General features: G+C 44.8%; 1 protein-coding gene across 1 annotated transcript in view; it reads left to right on the plus strand.

Moving 5' to 3' along the window:
* Kdr (kinase insert domain receptor) overlaps positions 1-23,388 on the plus strand; it is a 43,848-nt gene that overhangs the window by 12,496 nt on the left and 7,964 nt on the right. Inside the window, exons 8-27 of the mRNA XM_055629314.1 lie at positions 529-643; positions 730-893; positions 2,588-2,744; positions 3,647-3,758; positions 4,620-4,728; positions 5,552-5,884; positions 7,953-8,099; positions 8,771-8,902; positions 11,417-11,523; positions 11,952-12,087; positions 12,439-12,543; positions 13,938-14,051; positions 14,539-14,627; positions 15,154-15,307; positions 17,128-17,225; positions 19,365-19,487; positions 19,627-19,738; positions 19,999-20,098; positions 20,477-20,582; positions 21,983-22,134. Coding sequence (XP_055485289.1) covers positions 529-643; positions 730-893; positions 2,588-2,744; positions 3,647-3,758; positions 4,620-4,728; positions 5,552-5,884; positions 7,953-8,099; positions 8,771-8,902; positions 11,417-11,523; positions 11,952-12,087; positions 12,439-12,543; positions 13,938-14,051; positions 14,539-14,627; positions 15,154-15,307; positions 17,128-17,225; positions 19,365-19,487; positions 19,627-19,738; positions 19,999-20,098; positions 20,477-20,582; positions 21,983-22,134 — 2,665 coding nt within the window. The remainder of the gene's footprint in view (positions 1-528; positions 644-729; positions 894-2,587; positions 2,745-3,646; positions 3,759-4,619; positions 4,729-5,551; positions 5,885-7,952; positions 8,100-8,770; positions 8,903-11,416; positions 11,524-11,951; positions 12,088-12,438; positions 12,544-13,937; positions 14,052-14,538; positions 14,628-15,153; positions 15,308-17,127; positions 17,226-19,364; positions 19,488-19,626; positions 19,739-19,998; positions 20,099-20,476; positions 20,583-21,982; positions 22,135-23,388) is intronic.

The following is a 23,388-nucleotide window of genomic DNA, read 5'->3' on the forward strand; positions in this document are numbered from 1 at the left end:
GGCTGGGCTGAGATGTGTAGAAGCTTGTTGAGCGTGAACCTTTGGAGACGCCCATTAAACATCCACATGGAGATGTCTGATATGTGAAGCCGGAACCCAGAGAAGTCAGGGCAAGGGCTGAAAGTTTGTAGATGTAAATGATGCTTTAAATCTGAGACTGGCTAGAAGAGGGGATAGGTAGAGAGAGAAGGTCTGAGGAGCAGGTGTTGGTAGAGGGTGGGTAGAGGGTGCTATGGGAGCAGGGGAGAGGGCATACCCACTGATCCCTGGATCACTTGGAGATTTAGAGAAGACTGGGGGAGGGGGAATAGAATGCTTAAGGCTTATGAGAGAACACTCGTGAGGGCAGAATGCCAACAAAGGCTAGAGGGAGCTGAAATGTGGCTGCTGCCATGTGGAGACTCTCAGAATGGCAGGAAATACGTGTACCCCAACATCTAACTTTTCACTTGATTGAAGATCTAAACCAAAAGGTGCATTTATAGTAGCCTGGCACTTATGAGACCCGTTGCTTTCATTTTCTTCCAGCAAAACCTTTTATTGCTTTTGGTAGCGGGATGAAATCTGTGGTGGAGGCCACGGTGCGCAGCCAAGTCCGAATCCCTGTGAAGTATCTCAGTTACCCAGCTCCTGATATCAAATGGTAACTGCCGGAAATAACAGCAAAGCATCCGTTTGCATGAAATACAATCCTTTTCTTGTACTAACCCCTGGGGTTCTCTTCCGCAGGTACAGAAATGGAAGACCCATTGAATCCAATTATACAATGATAGTGGGCAATGAGCTCACAATCATGGAAGTGAGTGAAAAAGATGCAGGAAACTACACCATCATCCTCACCAATCCCATTACAATGGAGAAACAGAGCCACGTGGTTTCTCTGATTGTGAATGGTGAGTCTATTCAGTTTCTCCTCTGCCCCAAATTTACTACTAGGAAGAGAGAGACTACATCTTCCCATGTCTCCCAGCCATCATCCCTTTGTCTCCTGCTGGATCGTTCACATTACTAACTGGACCAATGCAGAAAAAATTAATAAATAAAAAAATGAGACAGTGAGGTAGATTTGAAATGAGATGTGACATGGCATGATCTGGCCATGCATCCTTGATAGGTCATGTAAATGTTTCTGTTTGTGGTCACAGGCAAGGTGAAAGTAGATGGTACCCCCCAGCCAGATGCCTCTGGGGTCACTAGGCTTCGTGAGGTCCCATTGCTCCTGTCCACGAGACTCTCCTTGTGGTTCGTGTGGCATTTTAGTCTGAAATTTTAGCTGCTTTACTGCAGATACATGACAGATCTCCTCACAGGAGAGCTGAGGAGACTGGTGATGGCTTACATTGCTGTCCACAGTCAGGGGACGTATTTTGAGTCTGTCCAGGAAAGCCTGGAAGCTTTTGATTTGAGAATGATTTAAGCTTTACTTTGCAAAAGTGAATGTGATGATTAGCTATTTGGGTTTGGGGGTAGAGAGATGCCATGGTCAGGTGAGCATAGCACATGCCATGCTGACTTAAAGTGTCTTTCTCACAGGACCTTCTTAGAATCTTCACAGACTAATGAATATTGCCTTCTCTAGTGAGAGAGATAGATTTAAGTGGATTTTATTTTTTACTAGTGCCCCTTTTCTCCCCTAGTAAATGCATTAATATCTTGCTACAAACACAGTTGGAGAAATGCTTCTGGTGTAATTTTTTTGTGTTCCCTACTGGCACCACACATTAAAACTTCAAGATACTGTCTCACTACAGTAACGCACTTCCCACGCACCTCTGTCTTCCTCTGTGTATCTTCTGAGCATAGCTTCATTTCTTTCTTCTTTAGGGAGCATTTTAAAGATAGCAGGTTCTGGGAAGGTTGCTTAGAGGCAGCATGGGTAAAGGGGATCCAAGACAGGGGAGGAAGGCAAGAGCTAATTAAGTACAGCGAGGAAAAGGAAGTAATCAGGCAGCAAAGACAGAGAGACAGGCAGTGAGCAGCCCCACAGCCCCACTTCACCGAATCACCACAACTAGCGCACCCTAGCTTTTCCTTGGTGTGTGCAATGCATACGGAAGTCAAGTCAGGTTTCTCTTTAGAAGCCAGGGACTCTACCTTTGTCTTGAATTTTGCCACGTATTAACTGATGATGGTTTGGGGCAAGCCTTTCAATGCCTGCCTCATTTCTTCTCGTGTGTGATGTGAGAGCCACAGCCATGATCACGGGGACTGAAAGCCAATGTAAAGCACCTCAGTAAGACTTGGTGCACAATCAAATGTATTTGCTGTGTTATTCCAAGTGTATTCTCTCTGTAGCCTCCCCCCAATTCTTGCTAGGCTGCAGGACATGGGAAATAACGTCTTTAATGTAGAGTGAGAGAGCAAGACATAGAAATGTGCAGCTGGCGTAAAGTCACCCAGCTTACCAGCTGTTAGTATTAGGATAGCATAAGAGTTCAGGTTTTTCTGACTCCAAGTCTAGGTGTCCTCTGGAAAAGCAAGCAGGGGCGAAATCATATGAGTACAAAGGGCAGATCTGGTGGCTGCAATCCTCTCTTTGCTCCTCAGAGCAATCGGGCAACTCACAGGTTGTCTTTTCTGCCTCCAGTCCCACCCCAGATTGGTGAGAAAGCCTTGATCTCTCCCATGGATTCCTACCAGTATGGTACCATGCAGACGCTGACATGTACCGTCTATGCCAACCCTCCCCTGCACCACATCCAATGGTACTGGCAGCGAGAAGAAGCATGCACCTACAAGCCCAGGTGAGTGGGGCCTCGGCCTCTGTTTTGCTTGCTTTCATTCATCCCTTCTTGCCAAGCTATGCCATGATTCCATCTAAACCTACAAAGCTGTCTCCAAGGAAGTTACCCTATAAGGGGTACCTGGACTCTACTCTCACTTCCCTCCATGGCTTAAATTTTAACAGACTCTGTGGCTTGGGGCATCCCACTGTGTGAGTCAGCTCTTTCTTTTTAGTTAGCCCCAGTGCATACCTCTCCAAAATGATGCTATTTGCTGTGTTTGCTAATTGCCAATCTTTGCATCTTCTTCTGTCTGTGAACTGGGGTGGACCACATTGCTCCTTCTTATCTATGGGAAGGTCCATCTCCCAGAGGAAGTGCTGATGGATGGGAGGCAGTGATAAACCTAGCCCAGGCCTCAAGAGCCTCAGACCCTGCTTATCAAGTTCTACCACAAGTGCAGACATCCTTCGGGAAAACAACAGCCACCACCTTCAACCTACCATCCCAAGCATTCCACTTCCTGTTGTTGTTTTTGAAATAGCAAACACTAGTTTCTTCCTCAGCTGCTGGCCATTTCCTAAACAAAAGCCACAGTCCCAGAGAGATGACTTTAAGAAGCCCAATGGCTTCCAAGTTTCCTTACCTTCCTTTGAACTAAATTAACTTGGATTGTCTTGTCGATCCAATTTATGAATGGAGACTTGTTCCCAGAATAGCAGCTTCCCTTCTGTATCCTCAGTATCCTTGGACCTTTCTACTGTTGTTGGCATCTATTTTTAATTGGCGCCAAGTCCTGTAAAGTGCTAGGCTGTGTCGAAAGTTATCAGTAAGAACACGATAACCATAGGCTGACCCTTTTCGGTACTTCTGAATGAAAGAGAAGTCAAATCATGACATGCTGTCCTTCCTCTGCCTTGCAGCCAAACAAACCCCTATACTTGTAACGAATGGAAACATGTGGAGGATTTTCAAGGGGGAAATAAGATCGAAGTCACCAAGAACCAATATGCCATCATTGAAGGAAAAAACAAAGTGAGTCTGAACTTCTTGATTTTGAACATTCCTCTTTCTAATTCTCACTTTCTGAATAGAAGGCTGCAGAATAACATGTGAAGCTACATTGGAGGTTAATAATCAAATAGTCTGTGTGACATCATCCAAGAGAGAAAAATAAAGTGTGAGTTTTTCATACACACACACACACACACACACACACACACACACACACACACACACCTTCAGCCTTAAAGAAGAACAAATTTATGCCATTTTCAGAAAGGTCGCGCTCATCATGTTAAGAAAAACAAGTCAGACGTAGAAATACAAACATGTTTTTCTCTCCTATGAATCAAGATGGAAAAAACAACATGAAAGTACAGGGGTCTACTTGGGAAGAGGAAGGGATCATTTGGAGTGAGAAGGGGGAAAATATGGGGTAATTGGAAGTGAAATAACCTAAGGGTATTATATACATGTACAAAAATGTTATAAGGGAACTTGTTATTATAGTTAATGCCTACTAATTTAAAAAGAGAAGAAAAATACCAGTAGCTACAATACCTATAGCTTACTAACAGTTTATTGAAGAGAAACAAAACCCATAACACGATTCAGTGCACACACCCACTGAAAGGTAATTCTGATAATAGTCACATGAAAAATGCCAAGTGTGCGTAATGTCTATTAATGTGAATCCTTGAGGAATTCCGGAGCACTTTGGCTTTCTGTGTATAACTGCCCGGTCAGAGCTGTTTGCCCTTGAAGGTGGGCAGTGAACGGTGTGAATGGCAAAGGCAGGCCTTAGCAGCTGAAAGGGCTGATGGATGTCTGTCTCGGTGTGCATGTACATGCTCAGCCTGCATTGCTCATGGCTCGGGACTTGTATGTTCACAGACTGTGAGTACCCTGGTCATCCAAGCGGCCAATGTGTCAGCACTGTACAAGTGTGAAGCCGTCAATAAAGTGGGACGAGGAGAGAGGGTGATCTCCTTTCACGTGATCAGTGAGTAAACCTCTCCGGAGGCCAGGGAGGGGGGCAATCACTCAGAGAGTGGGTGCTAGGCTGTGAGGTCCTCTGCTGTCCTTGGGATTTGTGCGAGTGATACGTTGTGTAGCTAGGACTTGAAGGTATCAGAAGCTAAAGCTACTCAGGTAGCCTCTGGGCTCGTGGAAGCGTTCATGCGAGGTCACTGGCCAGCAAATGCAGCCACTGATGTTCTCAGCCTCAAGCTCCATGTTGTGTGTGGCTTGTCTTGCTTGCTAGAGTTAGTGTGATGACTCACCGGGGTTCAAGAAGTTATCTGTGGGTTTGCTATAGACGAGCACTGAGGCCAGGGCCTTTGGGAGTGAGGGGAACGTCCTTCCAATGCTCCTGATTTCGTCTCTGCAGCTTAGTTTTATGGGTGAACCTGAGCTGATTGTACTGGCTCAGATATTTTAGTCCCAGCCAATTGTAATAAATATAGTTTAGTCTGGCTCTCATTGTAATGAATGTAGTTTTATTGTCACATATTGATAAGAAGACATTTGTTAAAGATTCTACATGGCGATTAAATGCCTCGCGTTGGGATTTTTGCTTATTTGTTTGTTTTTTTCTTCATCTTGGAAACTATATCCAGGACTCAAAGTGGAATGAAGTAAATGCTTGGGGAAAATTAATTCACATTTTCAAATTATACATTTTGGGAAATGAACTTCCTTGTCTGGCTCTGTCCTTGTAGTAACGGCTGCAAGAGCTGTCTCTTAGCTCTTCATAGCAGCAAGAAGACGATGGCGTCAGGCACCAACTTAAGTCACCATCCTCTAACTATGGCTTTACATTTCAGAGGGTCCGGAAATTACTGTGAGACCTGCTGCCCAGCCAACTGAGCAGGAGAGCGTGTCTCTGTTGTGCACCGCAGACAGAAATACATTTGAGAACCTCACGTGGTACAAGCTTGGCTCACAGGCAACATCCGCCCACGTGGACGAGCCAGTTTGCAAGATCTTGGATGCCCTTTGGAAGCTGAATGCCACTATGTTTTCTAACAGCACCAATGACATCTTGATTGTGGCGTTCCAGAATGCTTCCCTGCAGGACCAAGGAGACTATGTCTGCTCAGCTCAAGACAAGAAGACCAAGAAAAGACACTGCCTAGTCAAGCAGCTCATTATCCTAGGTACCGAGGCATCCCTGGGTGGTGGAGCTGCAGTGCCTTAAATGCACTGTGTCTGAGTGCTGTGTCAAGGAATAGTACAGGCCTCTGGGAGCGTTTGCAGTAGACTGGTACACTCCTGGAAGCAGAACAGAGCCAATAGTGGTGAGGGGATACATTAAAATTAGAAGCTTGGCTCTTCCCAGCCTTTCTGATGAAGTCACTGCCAGTGTCTGCACGGGATTCGCTCGAACCAGGGAACTTCCTGTGACATCTTTGGCCATTCAATGATTATAGTCAGCACCTTTGTGTAATACAATGAGCAAAGTGAGGGCCAGAAGCTCATAGTGCTGACCTAGAAGGACAGGTTGACGCCATAGGGTAAATACTGGGTGTGCTGAGAGGTCTCTGATCCATGAGAACAAAAACTGGTCTCTGCTTGCTTGTTTTAATTTTAGCCATAGAACACACTGGCATATCCTAGGTTGTAACATGAGCCATAGAGCACACTGGCATATCCTAGGTGGTCAATGGGATACCTGCTTCATGAATAGTGGGATGAGGGGTTTAAGATCTAGATGATTCCATGGAAGGGGAGCTAATACTCATCACCTGTACTTCCGTGATACCCTATATAGTCCAGGATAGGTTAAATTCAGTGAGGTAAGTCTGTGGTTAGAAAGCCTTTCACATTCCCTCTGGGGACGCTCTTGCCTTGTCTAACCTTGTACTTTGCAGAAGCTGGACAGTCTCTGCTCTTTCTCTGAGAAGATCTGGTGAATTTAAGGGGTTCTTGCTTTGTGCTTTTTCCTTTCATTTTCTCCTTTCTTTGCTGTGTTGTTCAAGGTTCTTGTGATTCTTACCTTCTCTGTTTTATAGTACAAGGAAGGGAAACTGCCCAGGTGAACTCATCTACAGCAAAATTTTATATGAATATCATCTTTTTGAGTGCTTTGGCTTATTGGAGGAAGTCTCTCCAAATAGACAGTAGCATAGGATTTTCTGTTATTAAAAACTTGGGGACAGAGGGAAAGACATTTGTGAGTCAAGTCATTCCCAAGACCCTGGAAACCACATCACATTTAGAACTATGCATATAGAAGTTTATTAGCTGGTCCAGATGAGGAAGAGTTTAGAAAGAGATGTGAAGGAGGCTGCTGGCTTAGCCATGACCAGGAAATTTACAGTCAGTGGGTACGCATCCATAAGGGAGCCCACGTTGTTTTCAGACATCTGTGCTTAGAAAAGCACCAGAGCCAAGTGCATTTGTTTAAATTCCCATGCAGCGCAAGGTGGTGACGACCACATTTTGCTAAGTGTTAAAGAGAATTCTTTCCGCATGATTCTTCTTGATGCTCATCAGATATTTCCACAGCAGTCGGATGACTTTCTGGACATGGGTAACATGAAGCCCGTGTTTTGCTGTACATTTATACAAACGCCCTTGACTTTTCATTAGACATTACCGTCTAGTTTGTTTGTGTTTTAGTGGAAACCACACTGGACTTTCAGGCCCACCAGACTCTATTATTATCTTAACCATTTATTTAGTTATAAGGACTTGGCTAAGACGTTTAAGCCCTGAGCTGCAATCATGTCACTTAAAAAACAAGGCTAATGGCCGGGCCCTCATTATATATGACGGGAGGTGAATATTAGAAATGACATGAAGTTATCCAATAAATAGGTCACTCCTTGTGTAATTGTGCTGAAGCTTTGCCCTTCTCACGAGAAAACATGAATTCTACTCTTAGTGGCTACAACTTCCTAGAGAAGAAGTTATCCTTGGGAAAAGCCTTTTGGGATTGGGCGGGGATGGGGAACCTATAACCTGAAAAGCCAATCCCCCAAGACTCCCAAGGATTTTGTGATTTGCAGGTGGCTAATGCGAATAGTCAAAGGCTGCAGTATCTTTCTGAACTGTTTCACCCTCCAGGATTGCGGTTGTCAACTTCTGTGTAGTTTCAGCCCACTTTATCCATGAGCTACTGCCTATGAGGTTTAGACTGTTTAATAGTCACAGGACACTAAAACTAAAACTGCTCCAACAGTTGTAACCATGGGCTCTCTGGTTTTCTTTCTATGTTCACAGAACGCATGGCACCCATGATCACGGGGAATCTGGAGAACCAGACGGCAACCATTGGTGAAACCATTGAAGTTGCTTGCCCAGCGTCTGGAAACCCTACTCCACACATCACATGGTTCAAAGACAATGAGACACTGGTGGAAGACTCGGGTGAGTGAGTGACACTTGTCTATTTCTCTGGTTGCAGAATTTTTTTCAAGAATGCTGTGTAAGACTGCTATCACCTCACGGTTTGTTTCAAAGTAGACAGAAAGCAGTAGTTAGCAGGGAAGCTGGAAAAATGGCTCAGTGAAATGCTTGCCACCCAAGCATGAGGGCCTGCCTTGGCATCCCTAGAACCCATGTAGAATCCTCGACTCAACATCCTTCTGAAATCCCAGTGCCAAGGGGCAGGTGGGGGAGGGGAAGACAAAGGCATCCTTGGAGCTCAGCTGCCAGCCAGTCTAGCTGAATTGTCAAGCTTCAGATTCAGGGAGAGACCCTGTCTCAAAAGAATGACGTGGGATGCAATAAAGAAGCCACTTGACATTGACCTCTGACCTCTATACACATGCATGCCATGCTTCCCAACCCTAAACACTCAAGGAGGTATTTGGGTACAAGGGTCTGGCTCATTTCAGAGTCAGACATAGCATATTTGGAATCCTGTTGATTTTTACCTGAAGCTCCTGTGGGAGATCAGTCAGTAGTCAATCCTATGCACCTCTTTGGAGTTAGATAATAGTTTGAGATGAAGGGCAGCCACTCTAGTTTTTAAAAATGTCCTGGATGAAGCACATCACATCATCAGGAATAAAGCGAGCATTTCTTTCCACTTTCAGGCATCGTACTAAAAGATGGGAACCGGAACCTAACCATCCGCAGGGTGAGGAAGGAGGACGAGGGCCTCTACACCTGCCAGGCCTGCAATGTCCTCGGATGTGTGAGAGCGGAGACGCTCTTCATCATAGAAGGTCAGTACGGTGCCACAGGCCCATCAAATGGGTTTGCGGCGTTAGCTTGATTTGTACATAGCCTCAAATACCTTGAGTAGGATGGCGTGTGGGTGGCTCATGATGCTCTTCATGGTGGCGGAGTGTCTCATCAGATAAGGTCCAGCTTTTGGAATAGTTTCACAGGTTTTATAGATTTTTTTTTTGGGGGGGAGGGATCTTAGCATCATGTAAATACACATAGCCTGAAGTCAATTTTATACAACATTTTCATTGCACCTACCTTTTTTGGGTTGTGGCCTTTCACACGAGACAAGGGGTGGGTCTTACAAAAGTTTTAGATCTTGGTCATCTGGAAGTTCAAGTAAGGGTTTCTCCACTTGTTCTTTAAAACTTGTCTTCACTGTATATGTATGCTTTTAGCCAGAAAATGAAGTTAGTGTGTGCTTCAGCCTGTACCCTGTTTCTTGGTCACGCAATTCTCTCTGTGAGAAAACTTTCAGGCAGGAGTGATGAGTATTCTCCTGTCCCTGATTCTCACTTTGTTTCAGTGGTCAAGTTAACATACAGAAATGGCCCTTTAATATAGACTTGGAAAAAAATGGATTTGGTGTTGGACATTGCTATTCAGTTAGTGACAAGGATTCAGAATTCCCCCCAGAGCCAAGACAAGATTCACTCACAAACAATGGATAATTAATAGAAGATTGCTTTTGTGATGTGGAAAATTGGGGGTTATTATTGAAAAGTGAAAGGAAACTTCTTTCCCACTACTAAGTGTGTGTGTGTGTGTGTGTGTGTGTGTGTGTGTGTGTTTGAGGTGAAATTGAACCTTTATTTTCAGTCAGTAATATGTGACAGAATATTTTATCTTAAGAAGAAGATGATGCCTGAGTCTTTTTTTTTTGTAAGCCACTATGAGAACAATGCAACTATAATGTGGGAGTGAAGGAGTGCTATGCAAGGGGGTGATTGAAGGCAGTCGGAGGAGTAGGTTTGGTGGATTTCTAAAGTCTTAAAGTCTAGATGTTGGTCCCGTTAATCTGTCCAGCTCATATTGAATAGAAATGCATCTAGAGCCCCCAGCATGCTGTCAAATCCGGAAGATTGTTAGGAGCCCGTAAACTGCAGCTGCAAACGAAGATGCCAAAGGGCAAGGTAGTCTGTCACTTCCAAAGGCGTTCAGGTCTTAGTGCCAATCCCAGGGAGCATGTGCCTGCCTGTTCTCTCTGCCACCCTGCCTCTACCCACTAGCCCTCTGCAATAGGTTACAGTGCACAAGTCGGCACAGCAGCATGGGTGCTATGAAGACTTACCTGGAGACAGTAGTGAGCTAGAGAGAGAGAGAGATGTAGACGTTGAATGCTCCTGATCAGCTCTCAGATGTTAAACTGAGAATATTCACACATAAACTGGTAGAGACGGTTGAGTCTTTGACCTTTCTTCTTCTCTCACACGAGAAGGATTTTACGTATTTACATATAGATAGAGAATTACTTCCCTGCAAACAGTGGAGAAACCAAATCCACTTACAGATGCAGAGCGTGTCTCCCAACGGGTACCTCTTATTTAACCAACTAATTAATTGCTTGTCTTCTGGCTTCTGGGCCATCCCCCACAGCTCGGAGTTTGCTTTGACTCGCACTGCATAGTGTGAGTGGAGAGATGAGACCCTAAGTGATAATTGTTGTATCCCAATCACCTTGGTGCTAATGACTTGGTGCTGAGAGCCTTCTGCCTGTAATCCTCTACTTGTAATGAGTGCTCTCTCTCTCTTTCTCTCTCTCCCATAGCTTTACTTGCCTACCCTTTCCTCCTCCTTATCTCTGTGCTTTCACTCTCTGTCTCTGACTTTGTCTGTCTCTTCTTTCTCTCTCTCCCTCTCTCTTCCCCGCTACCTGACTTTTGCCACAGAGGGACAGGATGGGTCAGCTCAATTTGGACAGAACCAGTATAACCCTCAAACAGCCCAACTTTCTGTGTCTCCCAGACAAGTAGCTTAATCTTTCAAATCTTATTTCTTCATCTGCAATCTGAAGGTTATTGAAAAGGCAGAGAAGGGTGACAGACTGAAAGCAATGGATATAGAAGTAGTCATATCATAAGTAGCTGTCTGGGCAAAGGGTCTTACTTATCTCTTTGTGTTGTTCCCTTAGCAATCATTTTTCCCAGGCCACCCAAGCAAAAACATTGAGTATCAGCACAAAACTAGACTGCATTATCCACGATTAGAAGTACTTTTTTTTTCCCAAAGAGTTCTCTTGCTAAACACATCCCCTATGCATTTTTTAAAGACACTTTCTCTGTGATTCTTTGTTTGAGAATGTAATTGCTGCATGTTTTCATGAGTAGTATGCTCCTGTTGTTCTTTGAGAATGCTGTGAACTCTATCCAGCTTAAGGAGTTTGTGGCTCTTGGTCTCTAGGCGTCTTGAAAGTGGATGAGCATGAGGTCTTGCCTTTCACGTCACATTTTAGCACCTTCTACCAAAGGCTGTGGGTTTCCAGTGGTTGATCACTCAAATGTGTCTTCCAGGTGCCCAAGAAAAGACCAACTTGGAAGTCATTATTCTCGTAGGCACTGCAGTGATTGCCATGTTCTTCTGGCTACTTCTTGTCATCGTTCTACGGACCGTTAAGCGGGTAACAGCATAATTTCCCTCCTGTCCCCTGCGTGTTGGTTTTTGTGATTAATGGAACCTGACTAGGCTTCTTTTTGCTGCTTCTTCCCATTGTTATTGGCTCAATGGACACATTTTTACTTCAATACAATAACATTCTTGTCCATTTTCTTTGGATGGACCATGGGCATTAATTGATGGAAGCCACTAGAGGGGTAAAAGGTTTGGACTGTCCGCTGTAATTAAGATTTAGAAACGTTATTCCGAACTCATTTTGGAAGCTGAAGAGGCACTAAAGGCAGGGTTATAATGGGACTGCTCTCAAACTCCGTGAGTTTTATTGGAAAATGAGGTATCATGAATGAGGCCCTTATTAAACAATAATAAGTATACAAAATAACAACCAAACAAGAGGAATTGTGTGCAACTGGAAGGATTTATGCTTTCCAGGCCAATGAAGGGGAACTGAAGACAGGCTACTTGTCCATTGTCATGGATCCAGATGAACTGCCCTTGGATGAGCGCTGTGAACGCCTGCCTTATGATGCCAGCAAATGGGAATTCCCCAGGGACCGGCTGAAACTAGGTGAGCTGTCAACTGCCGTTAACACGATCGTGGTTTAACCAGCCTAACTGACCCTCCTTGAAGACAATGACAGGGAGAGTCTATTCAGAGGACGCATTCTGATTTATAAAGAGTAATTCTACCTCTTGACTTTGGTAATCATCCATTCTGCCTTTTAGTAGTAAGAGGCCTGCACCACCATCCAAAGCAGGGTGATCCGGAGAGTAAAAGGAAAAGCCAGAACAAGGGAGTAAAGTGGGCTGTGGGTCCAAGTGGGGGTACATCATCACCTTAAACCAACTGGAATCTTAACATATCCCTCTGACAGCGTGACAAAGTCCATTTTGTAATTGCCACTATCATTGGTTCTAGGGAAGCCTCTTGGCCGCGGTGCCTTTGGCCAAGTGATTGAGGCAGATGCCTTTGGAATTGACAAGACAGCAACTTGCAAAACAGTGGCCGTCAAGATGTTGAAAGGTAAGAAGCAAAATGACATTGTGATGTGTCTCTCTCTATCTTGTCCATCATTACCCATGATATGCAGTGGCTCTCTGCCTAGGTGGGCCACAAAGCCCCCGGCCCCTGGCTTATATTGCCTTAGCACAAATAGGAAACAGTTTTCTCCTTTGGAGCCTTATGCAAGAGCTCATGACCTTAGAGCAAGGATTAACTTGCACAATTCGATTTAGTGGTCCTGGTTATATGGGGCAAAACTATCTGGTTCTATTATAATTGTTCCTCAGTGTATTAATATGTGAGATGATTATAAACATTTTAGAAATGAGGGAAGACGGTCACTATCAGTAAAAATAGCAGAATGCAAAACCATCATGTTCTCAAGAATTGGAATGTGCCAGAGAAGTTCATTTATGGAGATACTTTGCAAAGTAAAAGTGGCTGTGCAAACAGAAAAAGATGTGGGTGTTGTTTTAGAACTAAGCGTCTTCTCATCATAAGAGAACTATAGCCTTGACAGTCTGATAAGGCAAGGCAGTGTAGATAAATCCTCTGCTCCACTTGTGACTGCTTCCATGGGGAGATGCTGCTGCTCACCCTTCCCAGTAGGCCTTGCGCCTTTCAAAGCTCCCTTCCTCCATTTGCATTTTCAATCTAGAGTCTAACGGTGTGGTGTGTGTGTGTGTGTGTGTGTGTGTGTGTGTGTGTGTGTGTGTGTTATAAAGATGGCCCTGAGGTGGGAACCATGTCTGTGAGTGAGAAGGAAGTGTAAGTCTTAGCCCCGTCAGGCTCATGGGCAAATAGCCTTGCTTATCTGCTGATCCTTGTTAAATTACTTATTTGGTACATGCCAATTGTAATATCAATACAAACCCGAGAAAATTTATCACATTCGTTTATGTCTGTGTGTGTGTGTGTGTGTGTGTGTGTGTTAGTCAGAGGACAACTTGCAAGAGTTAGTTCTTTCTTCTCCCGTGTAGGTACCAGGGTTTGAACTTAGTTTTTAGGCTTGGTGGCAAGCGCCTTTACCTACCAGCCTACTCACTGGTCCCCAGATCTAAGATTACTTAATGCACAGGATTGCTTCTGTATGGGGAGGCATTGAAATGACCCGGTTCTAAGCAGCCTACTCAACCTGAAATAGAAAAATCCAGTTTTGTATAGAGAGACTGGATGTGAATCCATTGTTCACAGTGCTACAGGAGACTTCCCTTTAGATTCCTTTCAACACCAGTCACTTAAGATTTCCTTAAAGTGAAGCCTTGATTTCTAATTAAAAAACAAAATCGCCCTTGACTTTTCAGAGCACACTGTTGCTCTGTTACTTAGCTGCTGCGGTGAGAGTTGCACAGTTAAATGCGTCCATCTGGTAATGGCTACACTTAATGGTTTTTGCCTTTACCCTGAATCTGTAGAAGGAGCCACACACAGCGAGCACCGAGCCCTCATGTCTGAACTCAAGATCCTCATCCACATTGGCCACCATCTCAACGTGGTCAACCTTCTAGGTGCCTGCACCAAGCCAGGTGGTGAGTAAATGCCGTGGTTCTGCTTGCCTGGGTTTGGCTGGCAGCTCTCCGTTAGTGTCTGATGCAAGGCTTTGCAGATTCCTGAATGTACTGAATCTCATGGAAATTTAGTAGGCTCTCTAATCATCATCAGTGCTGTAGCATCCTTTAAATTCAAGAATGCTCTCATCTCAGAGGTTTGCTACTTGTATAGTAAGTGTTAGATTGGAAAAATAAGTATCCCCCCAAACCTTGAAAGGAAAGAACACAGGGTTAGCTGATTGCTGATGTTTTGATTACACTTGTAGAATTGTCTTTTTTTTTTTTTTAAGAAAAGGTTGCGCTAGGAGGAGGTTGGAATCAGATGATTTGTACAGCCCTGTTCTAATGAAAGGTTATATGAAGCCTCCTTCTAGCACAGTTTTTGGGCTTATGAGTATGCTAGGCATGTAGTGAGAAATGTTCCTGAAGTACATTTTCCCTGCTCAACACACTTTGTTATTTGCAGGGCCTCTCATGGTGATTGTAGAATTCTGCAAATTTGGAAACCTATCAACTTACTTACGGGGCAAGAGAAATGAATTTGTTCCCTATAAGGTACGCCATCTTCCATCTGAGCATTGGTCATAATGTAAAGCGGAGAAAAACCCAAAGTGGTATGCATGTGTCTTTTAGTTAAAAATTCTTTGCATATTTCCTTGGTTGTTTTAACTTCTCCTTTTACCTTCTGGGGATTGTATGATGGCATTCTATTTATTAGGACCTCTAATATGCTATTTTTATGACTTCAGTCTCTTGACTCATTATGGTGGAGCTAGATCTGATTAAGGAAAGGGGAAGGCTGAGAGTACACTGGCTCTGGATAAGTGTGTCTCCTCAGCCATATTTGGGTATTTGGCTCTGTGGAAGGGTACTTCCCTTTGTAAAGAGGACGCTAATGGCAGTGTGTCAGAGAACTCCTGGTGCTTACCACCTAATGCTGAAGGAAGCAGACATAGCTTGGCATTGTAGAAGGAACTCTGCTAAAAGCTGCCCCTACCTCCACCCATTTCAACTCAGAGACAGTAGAATCCTACAGACCCCCTTTTGTGTCCGAGGAATTTGCACTCTTCTTCTTTTCCAGAGCAAAGGGGCACGATTCCGCCAGGGGAAGGACTATGTTGGCGAACTCTCTGTGGATCTGAAACGCCGCCTGGATAGCATCACCAGCAGCCAGAGCTCCGCCAGCTCGGGATTTGTTGAGGAGAAATCCCTCAGTGATGTAGAGGAAGAAGAAGGTACCTTCTTCACTGCCCATGCCTAACACACTCTCTTGTAGGAAGATGATGATAAAATAGTCAGTCATGGGGGAAGACTTCATGTTTGAAAGAAATCTGAGTTCCTAGGTAGTGCTCAGACAAGCTTAACTAAAGTATGAAATCCCTAAATAGACAGTAAACTCTGCTGGGAGGCAAAGCAGGCTTCTCTGGAGAAGCCTAGGTAACTTGGTGGGCTGAGCTGTTAGCAATCAATTCAATACTCTGCTTTAATACTGGATCACAATGTGGAGGGTTATGTTCTGGAAGGGGAAGGGAGCTTTCTGATGCTTAGCCTGCCTTCTTTGCCATAAGTGGTTCAGACTGAGTAGGTGTGTGCTTCAGCAGCACACAGAGGCGCCTTTGGTTTCCTCTACCTAACCTTCTTCTCCAGGATGGGTTAGGACACATCTGTTATCTCCACTCCATCCCAGCGAGCTTCTTACACCTCCCTTCCAACCATGCTTTCCACGTGTCTCATGTGGTTGGGATCCCAATGATATTTTAGTGTTATTGATGGAGCTGGACTGTAGCCTCACCTCCAATACCTTAGTCAGGTCCAGGACACACTCACTCTGTATCTCCTTTACTCAGAAGGAGCAGGCACATCTGTGTAGGCAAAGAGATGGGAATGCCTTGTGCCCCATGCTCTTGGGAGTGTGAGTTTAGACAAACCCACCCCCACTTTTGTTTCCTGCCTAAGCCTCCCGATAGAACTTTATCTCACTTCCTTCTTTCAAAAGCTTTGTAGGCAGCTGGTGGCTAGGGCTTAGGACAGAGGGACATGGGAAGGTTGTCCAGGCCTTATGTTCTGAGGTCTACAATCAAAGGCATCATGTACCCTCTTGCTCACAAAGGGTAGCCAGTGAGCTGGGAACCCAAGGAATTGTGGAGGGGGGATGAGATATAAATGGCTTGGGATTGCAGGCCTGGACTTTGCCTCCATTTCTTTATCTGGGAAATGAGGGCTTCACTGTTCCCTGAGAACCCTCTAGCCCTCGCACAAGAATTTATTAAGGAAGAAGTCTTAGCCTTTAAAAAATACTAGGAAGGCTATTGTGACAATTGAATTTGTGTTTCCTCTGGTCTTGTGTCCAGGAAGGAGACAGTAAGCCTTATCTCATCTGACCTAAGTTGGGAGATCATTTTGAAATAGTAAGCAGTACCTCGGTGTTTATTTGTATTAGTTGCACTGTAATAAATACTACCAACTTATGTAAATTCATCTTTCATGTCTGTTGTCACTCACTCCTGTTCTTGGAGGAAAGCCTTCTTAACAAGATAGCTATAATGTGCTTGCCTCCTGTTTTAAGTTTGAAAGTGAGAGAAATAAATCTCTTTCTGGTATTTTTAGTTTTCTGTTGTACACTGTAGTTTGAACTTTGGTCTTTGTCCCAGGACAAAGCCCGGAGAGAAAAGATTTGATGACCCTGAATATTGTTGTTATTTTTAGAATTCTTAATGCGAGCTATTGTTTTTTCCTCTGGGTTCATGGGAAACAACAGCTTGAGAGAGCAGACTTAAAAAAAAAATCCTTCTTCTCTCCCTGCTGTCTGCATTGATTTTACCTCTACTCTCCCTTCTGGGTTTCGGGTCACCATTTGACTAAAATGGAGAAAATGTTACTTTCCCTAAGGAGTACAGTGAAGGTTAATAATTTGGGGTTTGGCAAATGGGCAGGTACTCTGCTTCTGTCTCCTGAAATTGACCCTCAGTTCTTAAATAGATCAGTTTAATTGGCTTAGAAGAGAGCTCCTGACTGGTGGGAATACTCATCGGTGTCCCCCTGCCTCTTCTTACAGCTTCTGAAGACTTGTACAAGGACTTTCTGACCTTGGAGCATCTCATCTGTTACAGCTTCCAAGTGGCTAAGGGCATGGAGTTCTTGGCATCCCGGAAGGTATGACAGGTCAGGGGGAAGGAAGCCTTCACTTCACATCACAGGCTTAGAAATGAGATATCCGCTTGTTTGGTTTGGAAAGTCACACACCACTTTTATGATTCTTAAAAGTGTTTCCCCCAGGGGTGGGGAGAGGCTCTATTTCTGCTGATAAAAAATTAATTCATCGAACTAATACTCATTGACTAAGTGCTGGGCAGAGTTCTAAATAACAACCATGGGGAACCAACCAAGACAGCTCTGCAGTTTCCTGGTGTATACCTCGCTGGTGGCTGCTGGAGCAACTAATATGCAAACAAGATATCTGGAAAGCTAAATGGGAATGGATGTTGTGGGATAAAGTACAGCAGGAAGGGCTTGCAGAATACACGAAAATCGTGTGTGTGTGTGTGTGTGTGTGTGTGCACATATGCCCATCACATGTGTGTTCTTCAGTGCTAAACAAGGTAAACGAGGAAGTCTTTGCGCCACCTGAGTGATCACCTAGGAGAGGCAAGGGATGGAGCCTTATAGATGTCTTGGTGTAGCGGAGTCTATTTTTAATTTATTTTACATTCCTCGCCATCCATCAAAAAGTTATTTGTTATTTGTGTAATTAGAAGGCAGGAAGGCCCGGCTTCAGATGAGGGCGATTAAAACAGCTAAAATTAGAAACTAGGCCAAACAAAGGCTGAGGTGGGACGTGACAAGTGACAAATATCCCAAAGGTTGTACACCCTGCTGAGGTGGGAGGGAGGTCGGTGGAAGTCACTGGCGACCTTGGGGAGGGGAAGATGTGCAGTAGGAAAGGTTCACGTTATATTTAGGAAAAGGTCTCTGTTGATAACGTGTATTTGCGGCAGGTTCCTGAGGGAAATCTGCTTTAACATTTCTTTTGTTTTCTTTATCATTGTAAAGTCCCATACCCCTCCTCCCCTCGCACGCACACACACTGAAGTTGAGAGTTTCTCACAGCTTCCAGAACCTCTGAATCTTAGACAGATCTGCCAAATATTTCTTAAACTCCATTTCCCAAGGAGAAGGGAGAGAACCAGGGTTCTCCAGGATCTTCCCAAAGAGAAGGGCCTTGAGTCCTTTTTCAAAGATTGTTATTTTTTTAAATACTAGAGCTCAATCTTGAGCCAAGCAGTTCCTCTTGGCAACGAGAAGGGGGGATTGATAGTTAGGGACTGGAGACCAGGGAGCCAGAGTCCTTCTTTTCCCTGGTGACCACCAGGTGATTTTGAATAGCTCTTTGGTTGAGTACTATCTGCTTTGTGGCCTTTCCTGCTTTACTGACTCACACTAGACAATGCTATCCTAAATATTCTGGTGCAAGGGATAGTGCTATACAGACTTGGGGTGCTGGGTAAGGTAGAGGCAATGATTATCACCCCTGTGCTGACCTGAGATTCTCATGCAAGCCTTTCCCTCGTGTCCAAGGTTCTTTGAGGCTTATATGCTCTCACAGACGGCACTTAGGCGCTTGGCTGAGGGCTATGACCACAGTGACACAGATGCTTTAGGAGTTGAAAGCCAGGTCAAGAGAGAGGACAGAAAGGAGAGATCACTGGAGGAACCGAAGATCCGGAGGCTTAAAGCCAAGCTCTGGAGCACTTGGCAGTTCACCACGGGGTCTATTCCACTCACACCGGCCAGCCTTGCCTGGGTTCACATTCACTGTCATATCAAACACTGTGCAAGCAGGATGAGTCCCGGGTGCTACCTCCAGATCCAGTCCAGCTTTCGTACCAAACAGAAAAGATAGCCAACAAGCCAACGAGAACCCTTGCTTCTGATTTCTACTCATCCCTCCAAAATCAGTCTATTCTGGGATCTCTTTAGTCTATAACCCAGTTTTAGCCACCCGGGGCACAAGCGAAAGGATGTGCGGATGTGATGAGGGACACATCAGATTCTGTCCATGATCAGACTCTATCTTAGTCACGTAACTCCAAAGGCCAGGACTGTTTATGGACTAAGCAGCTGGACGTCTCAGTGGGACACACAGGCTCTCTTCCTGACACAAAATACCACCCGAGTCCGTGCTAATCAGCTGGTTCTCTGATGAAGGATTTTTTTCAAAAGGATGAAGTCACAAACAGATGTAAAAGAGATTAGCTGTGCGGAGACTTATCACACATACTGTTCTCTTCACAGTGTATCCACAGGGACCTGGCTGCACGAAACATTCTCCTGTCGGAGAAGAACGTGGTTAAGATCTGTGACTTCGGCTTGGCCCGGGATATTTATAAAGACCCAGATTATGTCAGAAAAGGAGATGTAAGTATCTAAAGATCAACTTTGGGGTCTCCTCAGGTGCAGGATTCAGTCTTGGCGGATTTGTGTTTACAAGTGAGCTGAGTGCTTTCTTTAGAAATCTGCCAATTTGGGTTCTGATATGTGGCTGTCCCCCACTCAGGCACGACTGCCTTTGAAATGGATGGCCCCGGAAACAATTTTTGACCGAGTATACACAATTCAGAGCGATGTGTGGTCTTTCGGTGTTTTGCTCTGGGAAATATTTTCCTTGGGTAAGTCATTTTCTTTGACTCTCTCCTGGGGGCGGGGGGGTTGGGGCAAATAAGATAATAATTGATGAGCCTCGTATATCCTTTCTTCTCTATACTTTACCTCCTGCCAGGTTAGAATTTCTTGGAAGGTTTAGATGGTAAAATTGAAAGGATGAGGGGAACAAAAGCTACGTAGGTGATAAGGATGCATAAGAATCAGGTTTAAGGGCTTTTTGTGAGAAAGTCAAATCACACAGTGCTCCTTCCCTGTCTTATTTTAGGTGCTTCCCCATATCCAGGGGTCAAGATTGATGAAGAATTTTGTAGGAGGTTGAAAGAAGGAACTAGAATGAGGGCTCCTGACTACACCACCCCAGAAATGTAAGACCCTGGGAAGCCTCCTTCTTCCTTTTCTCACAGATTCTTCCCACGAAGAAGGCAACGAGGCCCTCCATTGTGTGCATCTATGTCATGGCCTACTTTGTGTCCAGCTCTTTCTTTGAGGCTCAAAGCGCTGTCATCGAATTACGTGTTACTTACACCAGAGAGTTTTATTAAAGGTTGATAGAGGTGTGATAAAGAAGACCTTTTGACAGATTGTCGCAGTTCTGAGTGTGTCTGTATCGCCTATAGTTTTACATCTCTCCTTAGCATCTCAGCTCTTGGCAGGCTCATTGCTTCTCGCTCGAGTTCTTACTTGTGGCCCTTATCTCTTGGAGGAATGGCACAGTTAATGAAGCCAGTGTCTTGCTTGTCTAGGTACCAGACCATGCTGGACTGTTGGCATGAGGACCCCAATCAGAGACCCTCGTTCTCAGAGTTGGTGGAACATTTGGGAAATCTCCTGCAAGCAAATGCTCAGCAGGTTTGTAACCCTCCACGTGAGAAGCTTCTACAAAGAACCCTCAGGTCGAGGGTCTGGGTTCTAACACTCTGCTGCCTGGACACCGACAGAGCACCATGCTTGGCCACTGAAAAAGGAGCCTCTGTCCTCCGGTTCTGAGCGACAATGCTTCCTAAAAGCTGCAATTGCTCTTAAGACTGATGAGATCCTAATTCATGCCTTGAGAATAGAAGACTCCAATCCATTCAGAAGTTACAGGAGCCTGATCTCTCCTTCTGCCATGTGGGGCCAGGAGATCCAAGTCATCAGGCTTGGTTAAAGATGCCTTTACTCACTGAGTCATCTCGCTGGTCCCCACCTACTTATTTCTGTGTTGTGTCTTCAAATGTTCTTCTGAAGTTAAAAATATCTGTTGACTGTGATGGTGCATGTCTGTAATCCCAGCATTCTTAAAGCTGAGACAAGAGAATCCTGAGCTTGAGGGCAACTTGGGCAACACAGAGAGAACACCCCCAAAAACAAACCAACAAGCAAAACAAAACAAAAAACCACCCCAAAAAACAAACCAACAAGCAAAACAAAACAAAAAACCAAATCTGGTTGATTTATAGATGATCAGAAATGGAAAGAATTTCAAGTAATTTTTAGTAGATTTTTCAGGCGAAGCCAAAACAAACCAAACATGAAAATTATGCAAAACCATGACTTTGGCCCCTCTTGGTGAAATGTATCAATCCAAGGACAGCTCCACAACAGAGCTCTGCCCTCTTTTTGTTAAAGACTTCGTCCCTGCTTTGTGTCCCTTACTGTAGTGGGAGCCAGTTGCTTTCTTTTTCCTTCTGAACACTTGAGGGTCAAAACCATTTTCATCAACAAGCCTTCCAAACATTTAAGTGTATCAGATCATCATGTTTTTCGTTTTTCTTTTTTTTTTTCCTCTTGAGAAATAACATCACACTGCATCACCCTTTCCCAGAATTCTTATAATCCTGCTGTTTACTGCTTTTCTCTTCGCCGCCTTCTGCTTTTCCATTGCCTCGGAATGCAGAGGCGCTGGTGGAGGAAGGATGCTTTGAAGGCCTGGCTCCCGTGGAGGTCTTTATGGAGAAATGATTTCTGGGCTTTGTGTTCTCACATCTCACCCATAGCCATTGCCTGCTTTGTCTTCATGGCAACCATGGCCTCTTGTCCCTTTACTAATCCTGTTTTCACTTGGTCCCTTTATTAACCTTCTTCCACACATCCCTTTCAAGTGCCCTTTTGTTTCTAGCCACCCTTTTCCAAGACAGTCCTGAAGTCTTGTGTTCAGACACGAAAGTAGCACGCTCACACCAAGATGACCCCCTTGCCCCTTGTTTTTCATGAAAAAGCCCTTGAAGGACAGCAGCCGTAACAATAGCATGCTGTGTTTATTGTTTCAGGATGGCAAAGACTACATTGTTCTTCCAATGTCAGAGACACTGAGCATGGAAGAGGATTCTGGACTCTCCCTGCCTACCTCACCTGTTTCCTGTATGGAGGAAGAGGAAGCATGCGACCCCAAATTCCATTATGACAACACAGCAGGAATCAGGTACTGGATGTGGCCAGCATTCCCCCTTAGTGGGGCTTCAAGGCCATGGCAGAGGTGGGGGTGGGGAGGAAGAGGCTTTGTTAGGCTGTCACATATTACTCTAGCTAACCGACATTCACAAAGGCAGTGCTCCCCAAAAGGTCTGGAGAGCTGAGCCACCTCGTGTCTGTGGCCCATGCTGCTGGCACAGTCCTGCCTTTAAGAATTCTAAGCCTGTGGGAGCAAATAACTAACATGCCACAGTTCATTAATCTCCAGGAAAAAATGAAAAGAGAGAGAAAGGGCCATGTTACTGAGACATCTGTATTAAAATGGTCCCCGTGTACACTTTTATTAAGACAAATTAAATGGCTTAGGAAAGACTCAGGAAGGAGGAGCTGTGTGCAAATATGAAACATACTGAGGGCTGCTTGGTGTGGGCCCAGTATGCCACAGGCTGTGTCCCGCATGGAGTTGCACACTTCATCTCAGACATTTCTCCCCAGTCTGAGTGTCAGCATGGCATTTACCTAATGGGATGCTTGAGTTTATTAGAACAAATGCCATGCAGTCCAGTCCTGGTCTGCAGTGGGCTCTGCAGGCAGCTTTCTATGGTTCTCAGTTTAATACCTATACATGTGGGGTTTCCCAAAACGCGATCTTGGCTTTGCCTTTCCTAGGCACACGGCAATGCCGTTTTGCTTTGGGTATTGTCCTGCAACCAGATGCCCTGGCAGCATGTGCCCAAGCTGCAGGAGGAAAGTGGGGGGGGGAGGTGTTGGCCCCGTTGCTATGCTGCAAAGCCTAGAGATGTTTTGCCCTGAGGGTTCCTGAATAGCAGGAATCCTGAACTACAGAAAGTGCGGGAGAGAGAGAGAGAGAGGAGGAGGAAAAGAGAAAGGAGAAAGGAGGGAGAGACTGAGAGACTTAGATGTCAACCAGCAAACTACCATTCCTTTATAACAAGAGCAGTCAATGCTTTCTGAAGAATTTTCGTGCGTATTATCAGATTCTTGTCTACATGAGAACTTTGGAAAGATGGAAACTCTCATCTGGGTTGGATGCTGAACATAGGTGTTAGCTTAAGCACCTGGGCAGTGCAAACTATTGTGATTAAAGATATAGACGTGAGAGCTTGGTAAAACCAGGTATGAAGCCTGGTCTGCCTTTTAGCAGGTAGGTAACAAAGTCCCAAATTGTTTACCACCACTCCCCCCTCAACACACAGACACACACACACACACACACACACACACACACACACACACACACACA

The sequence above is a fragment of the Psammomys obesus genome, unplaced genomic scaffold (genome assembly GCF_907164565.1).
Source record: "Psammomys obesus unplaced genomic scaffold, mPsaObe1.curated_primary_1811, whole genome shotgun sequence".
Lineage (NCBI taxonomy): Eukaryota > Metazoa > Chordata > Mammalia > Rodentia > Muridae > Psammomys > Psammomys obesus.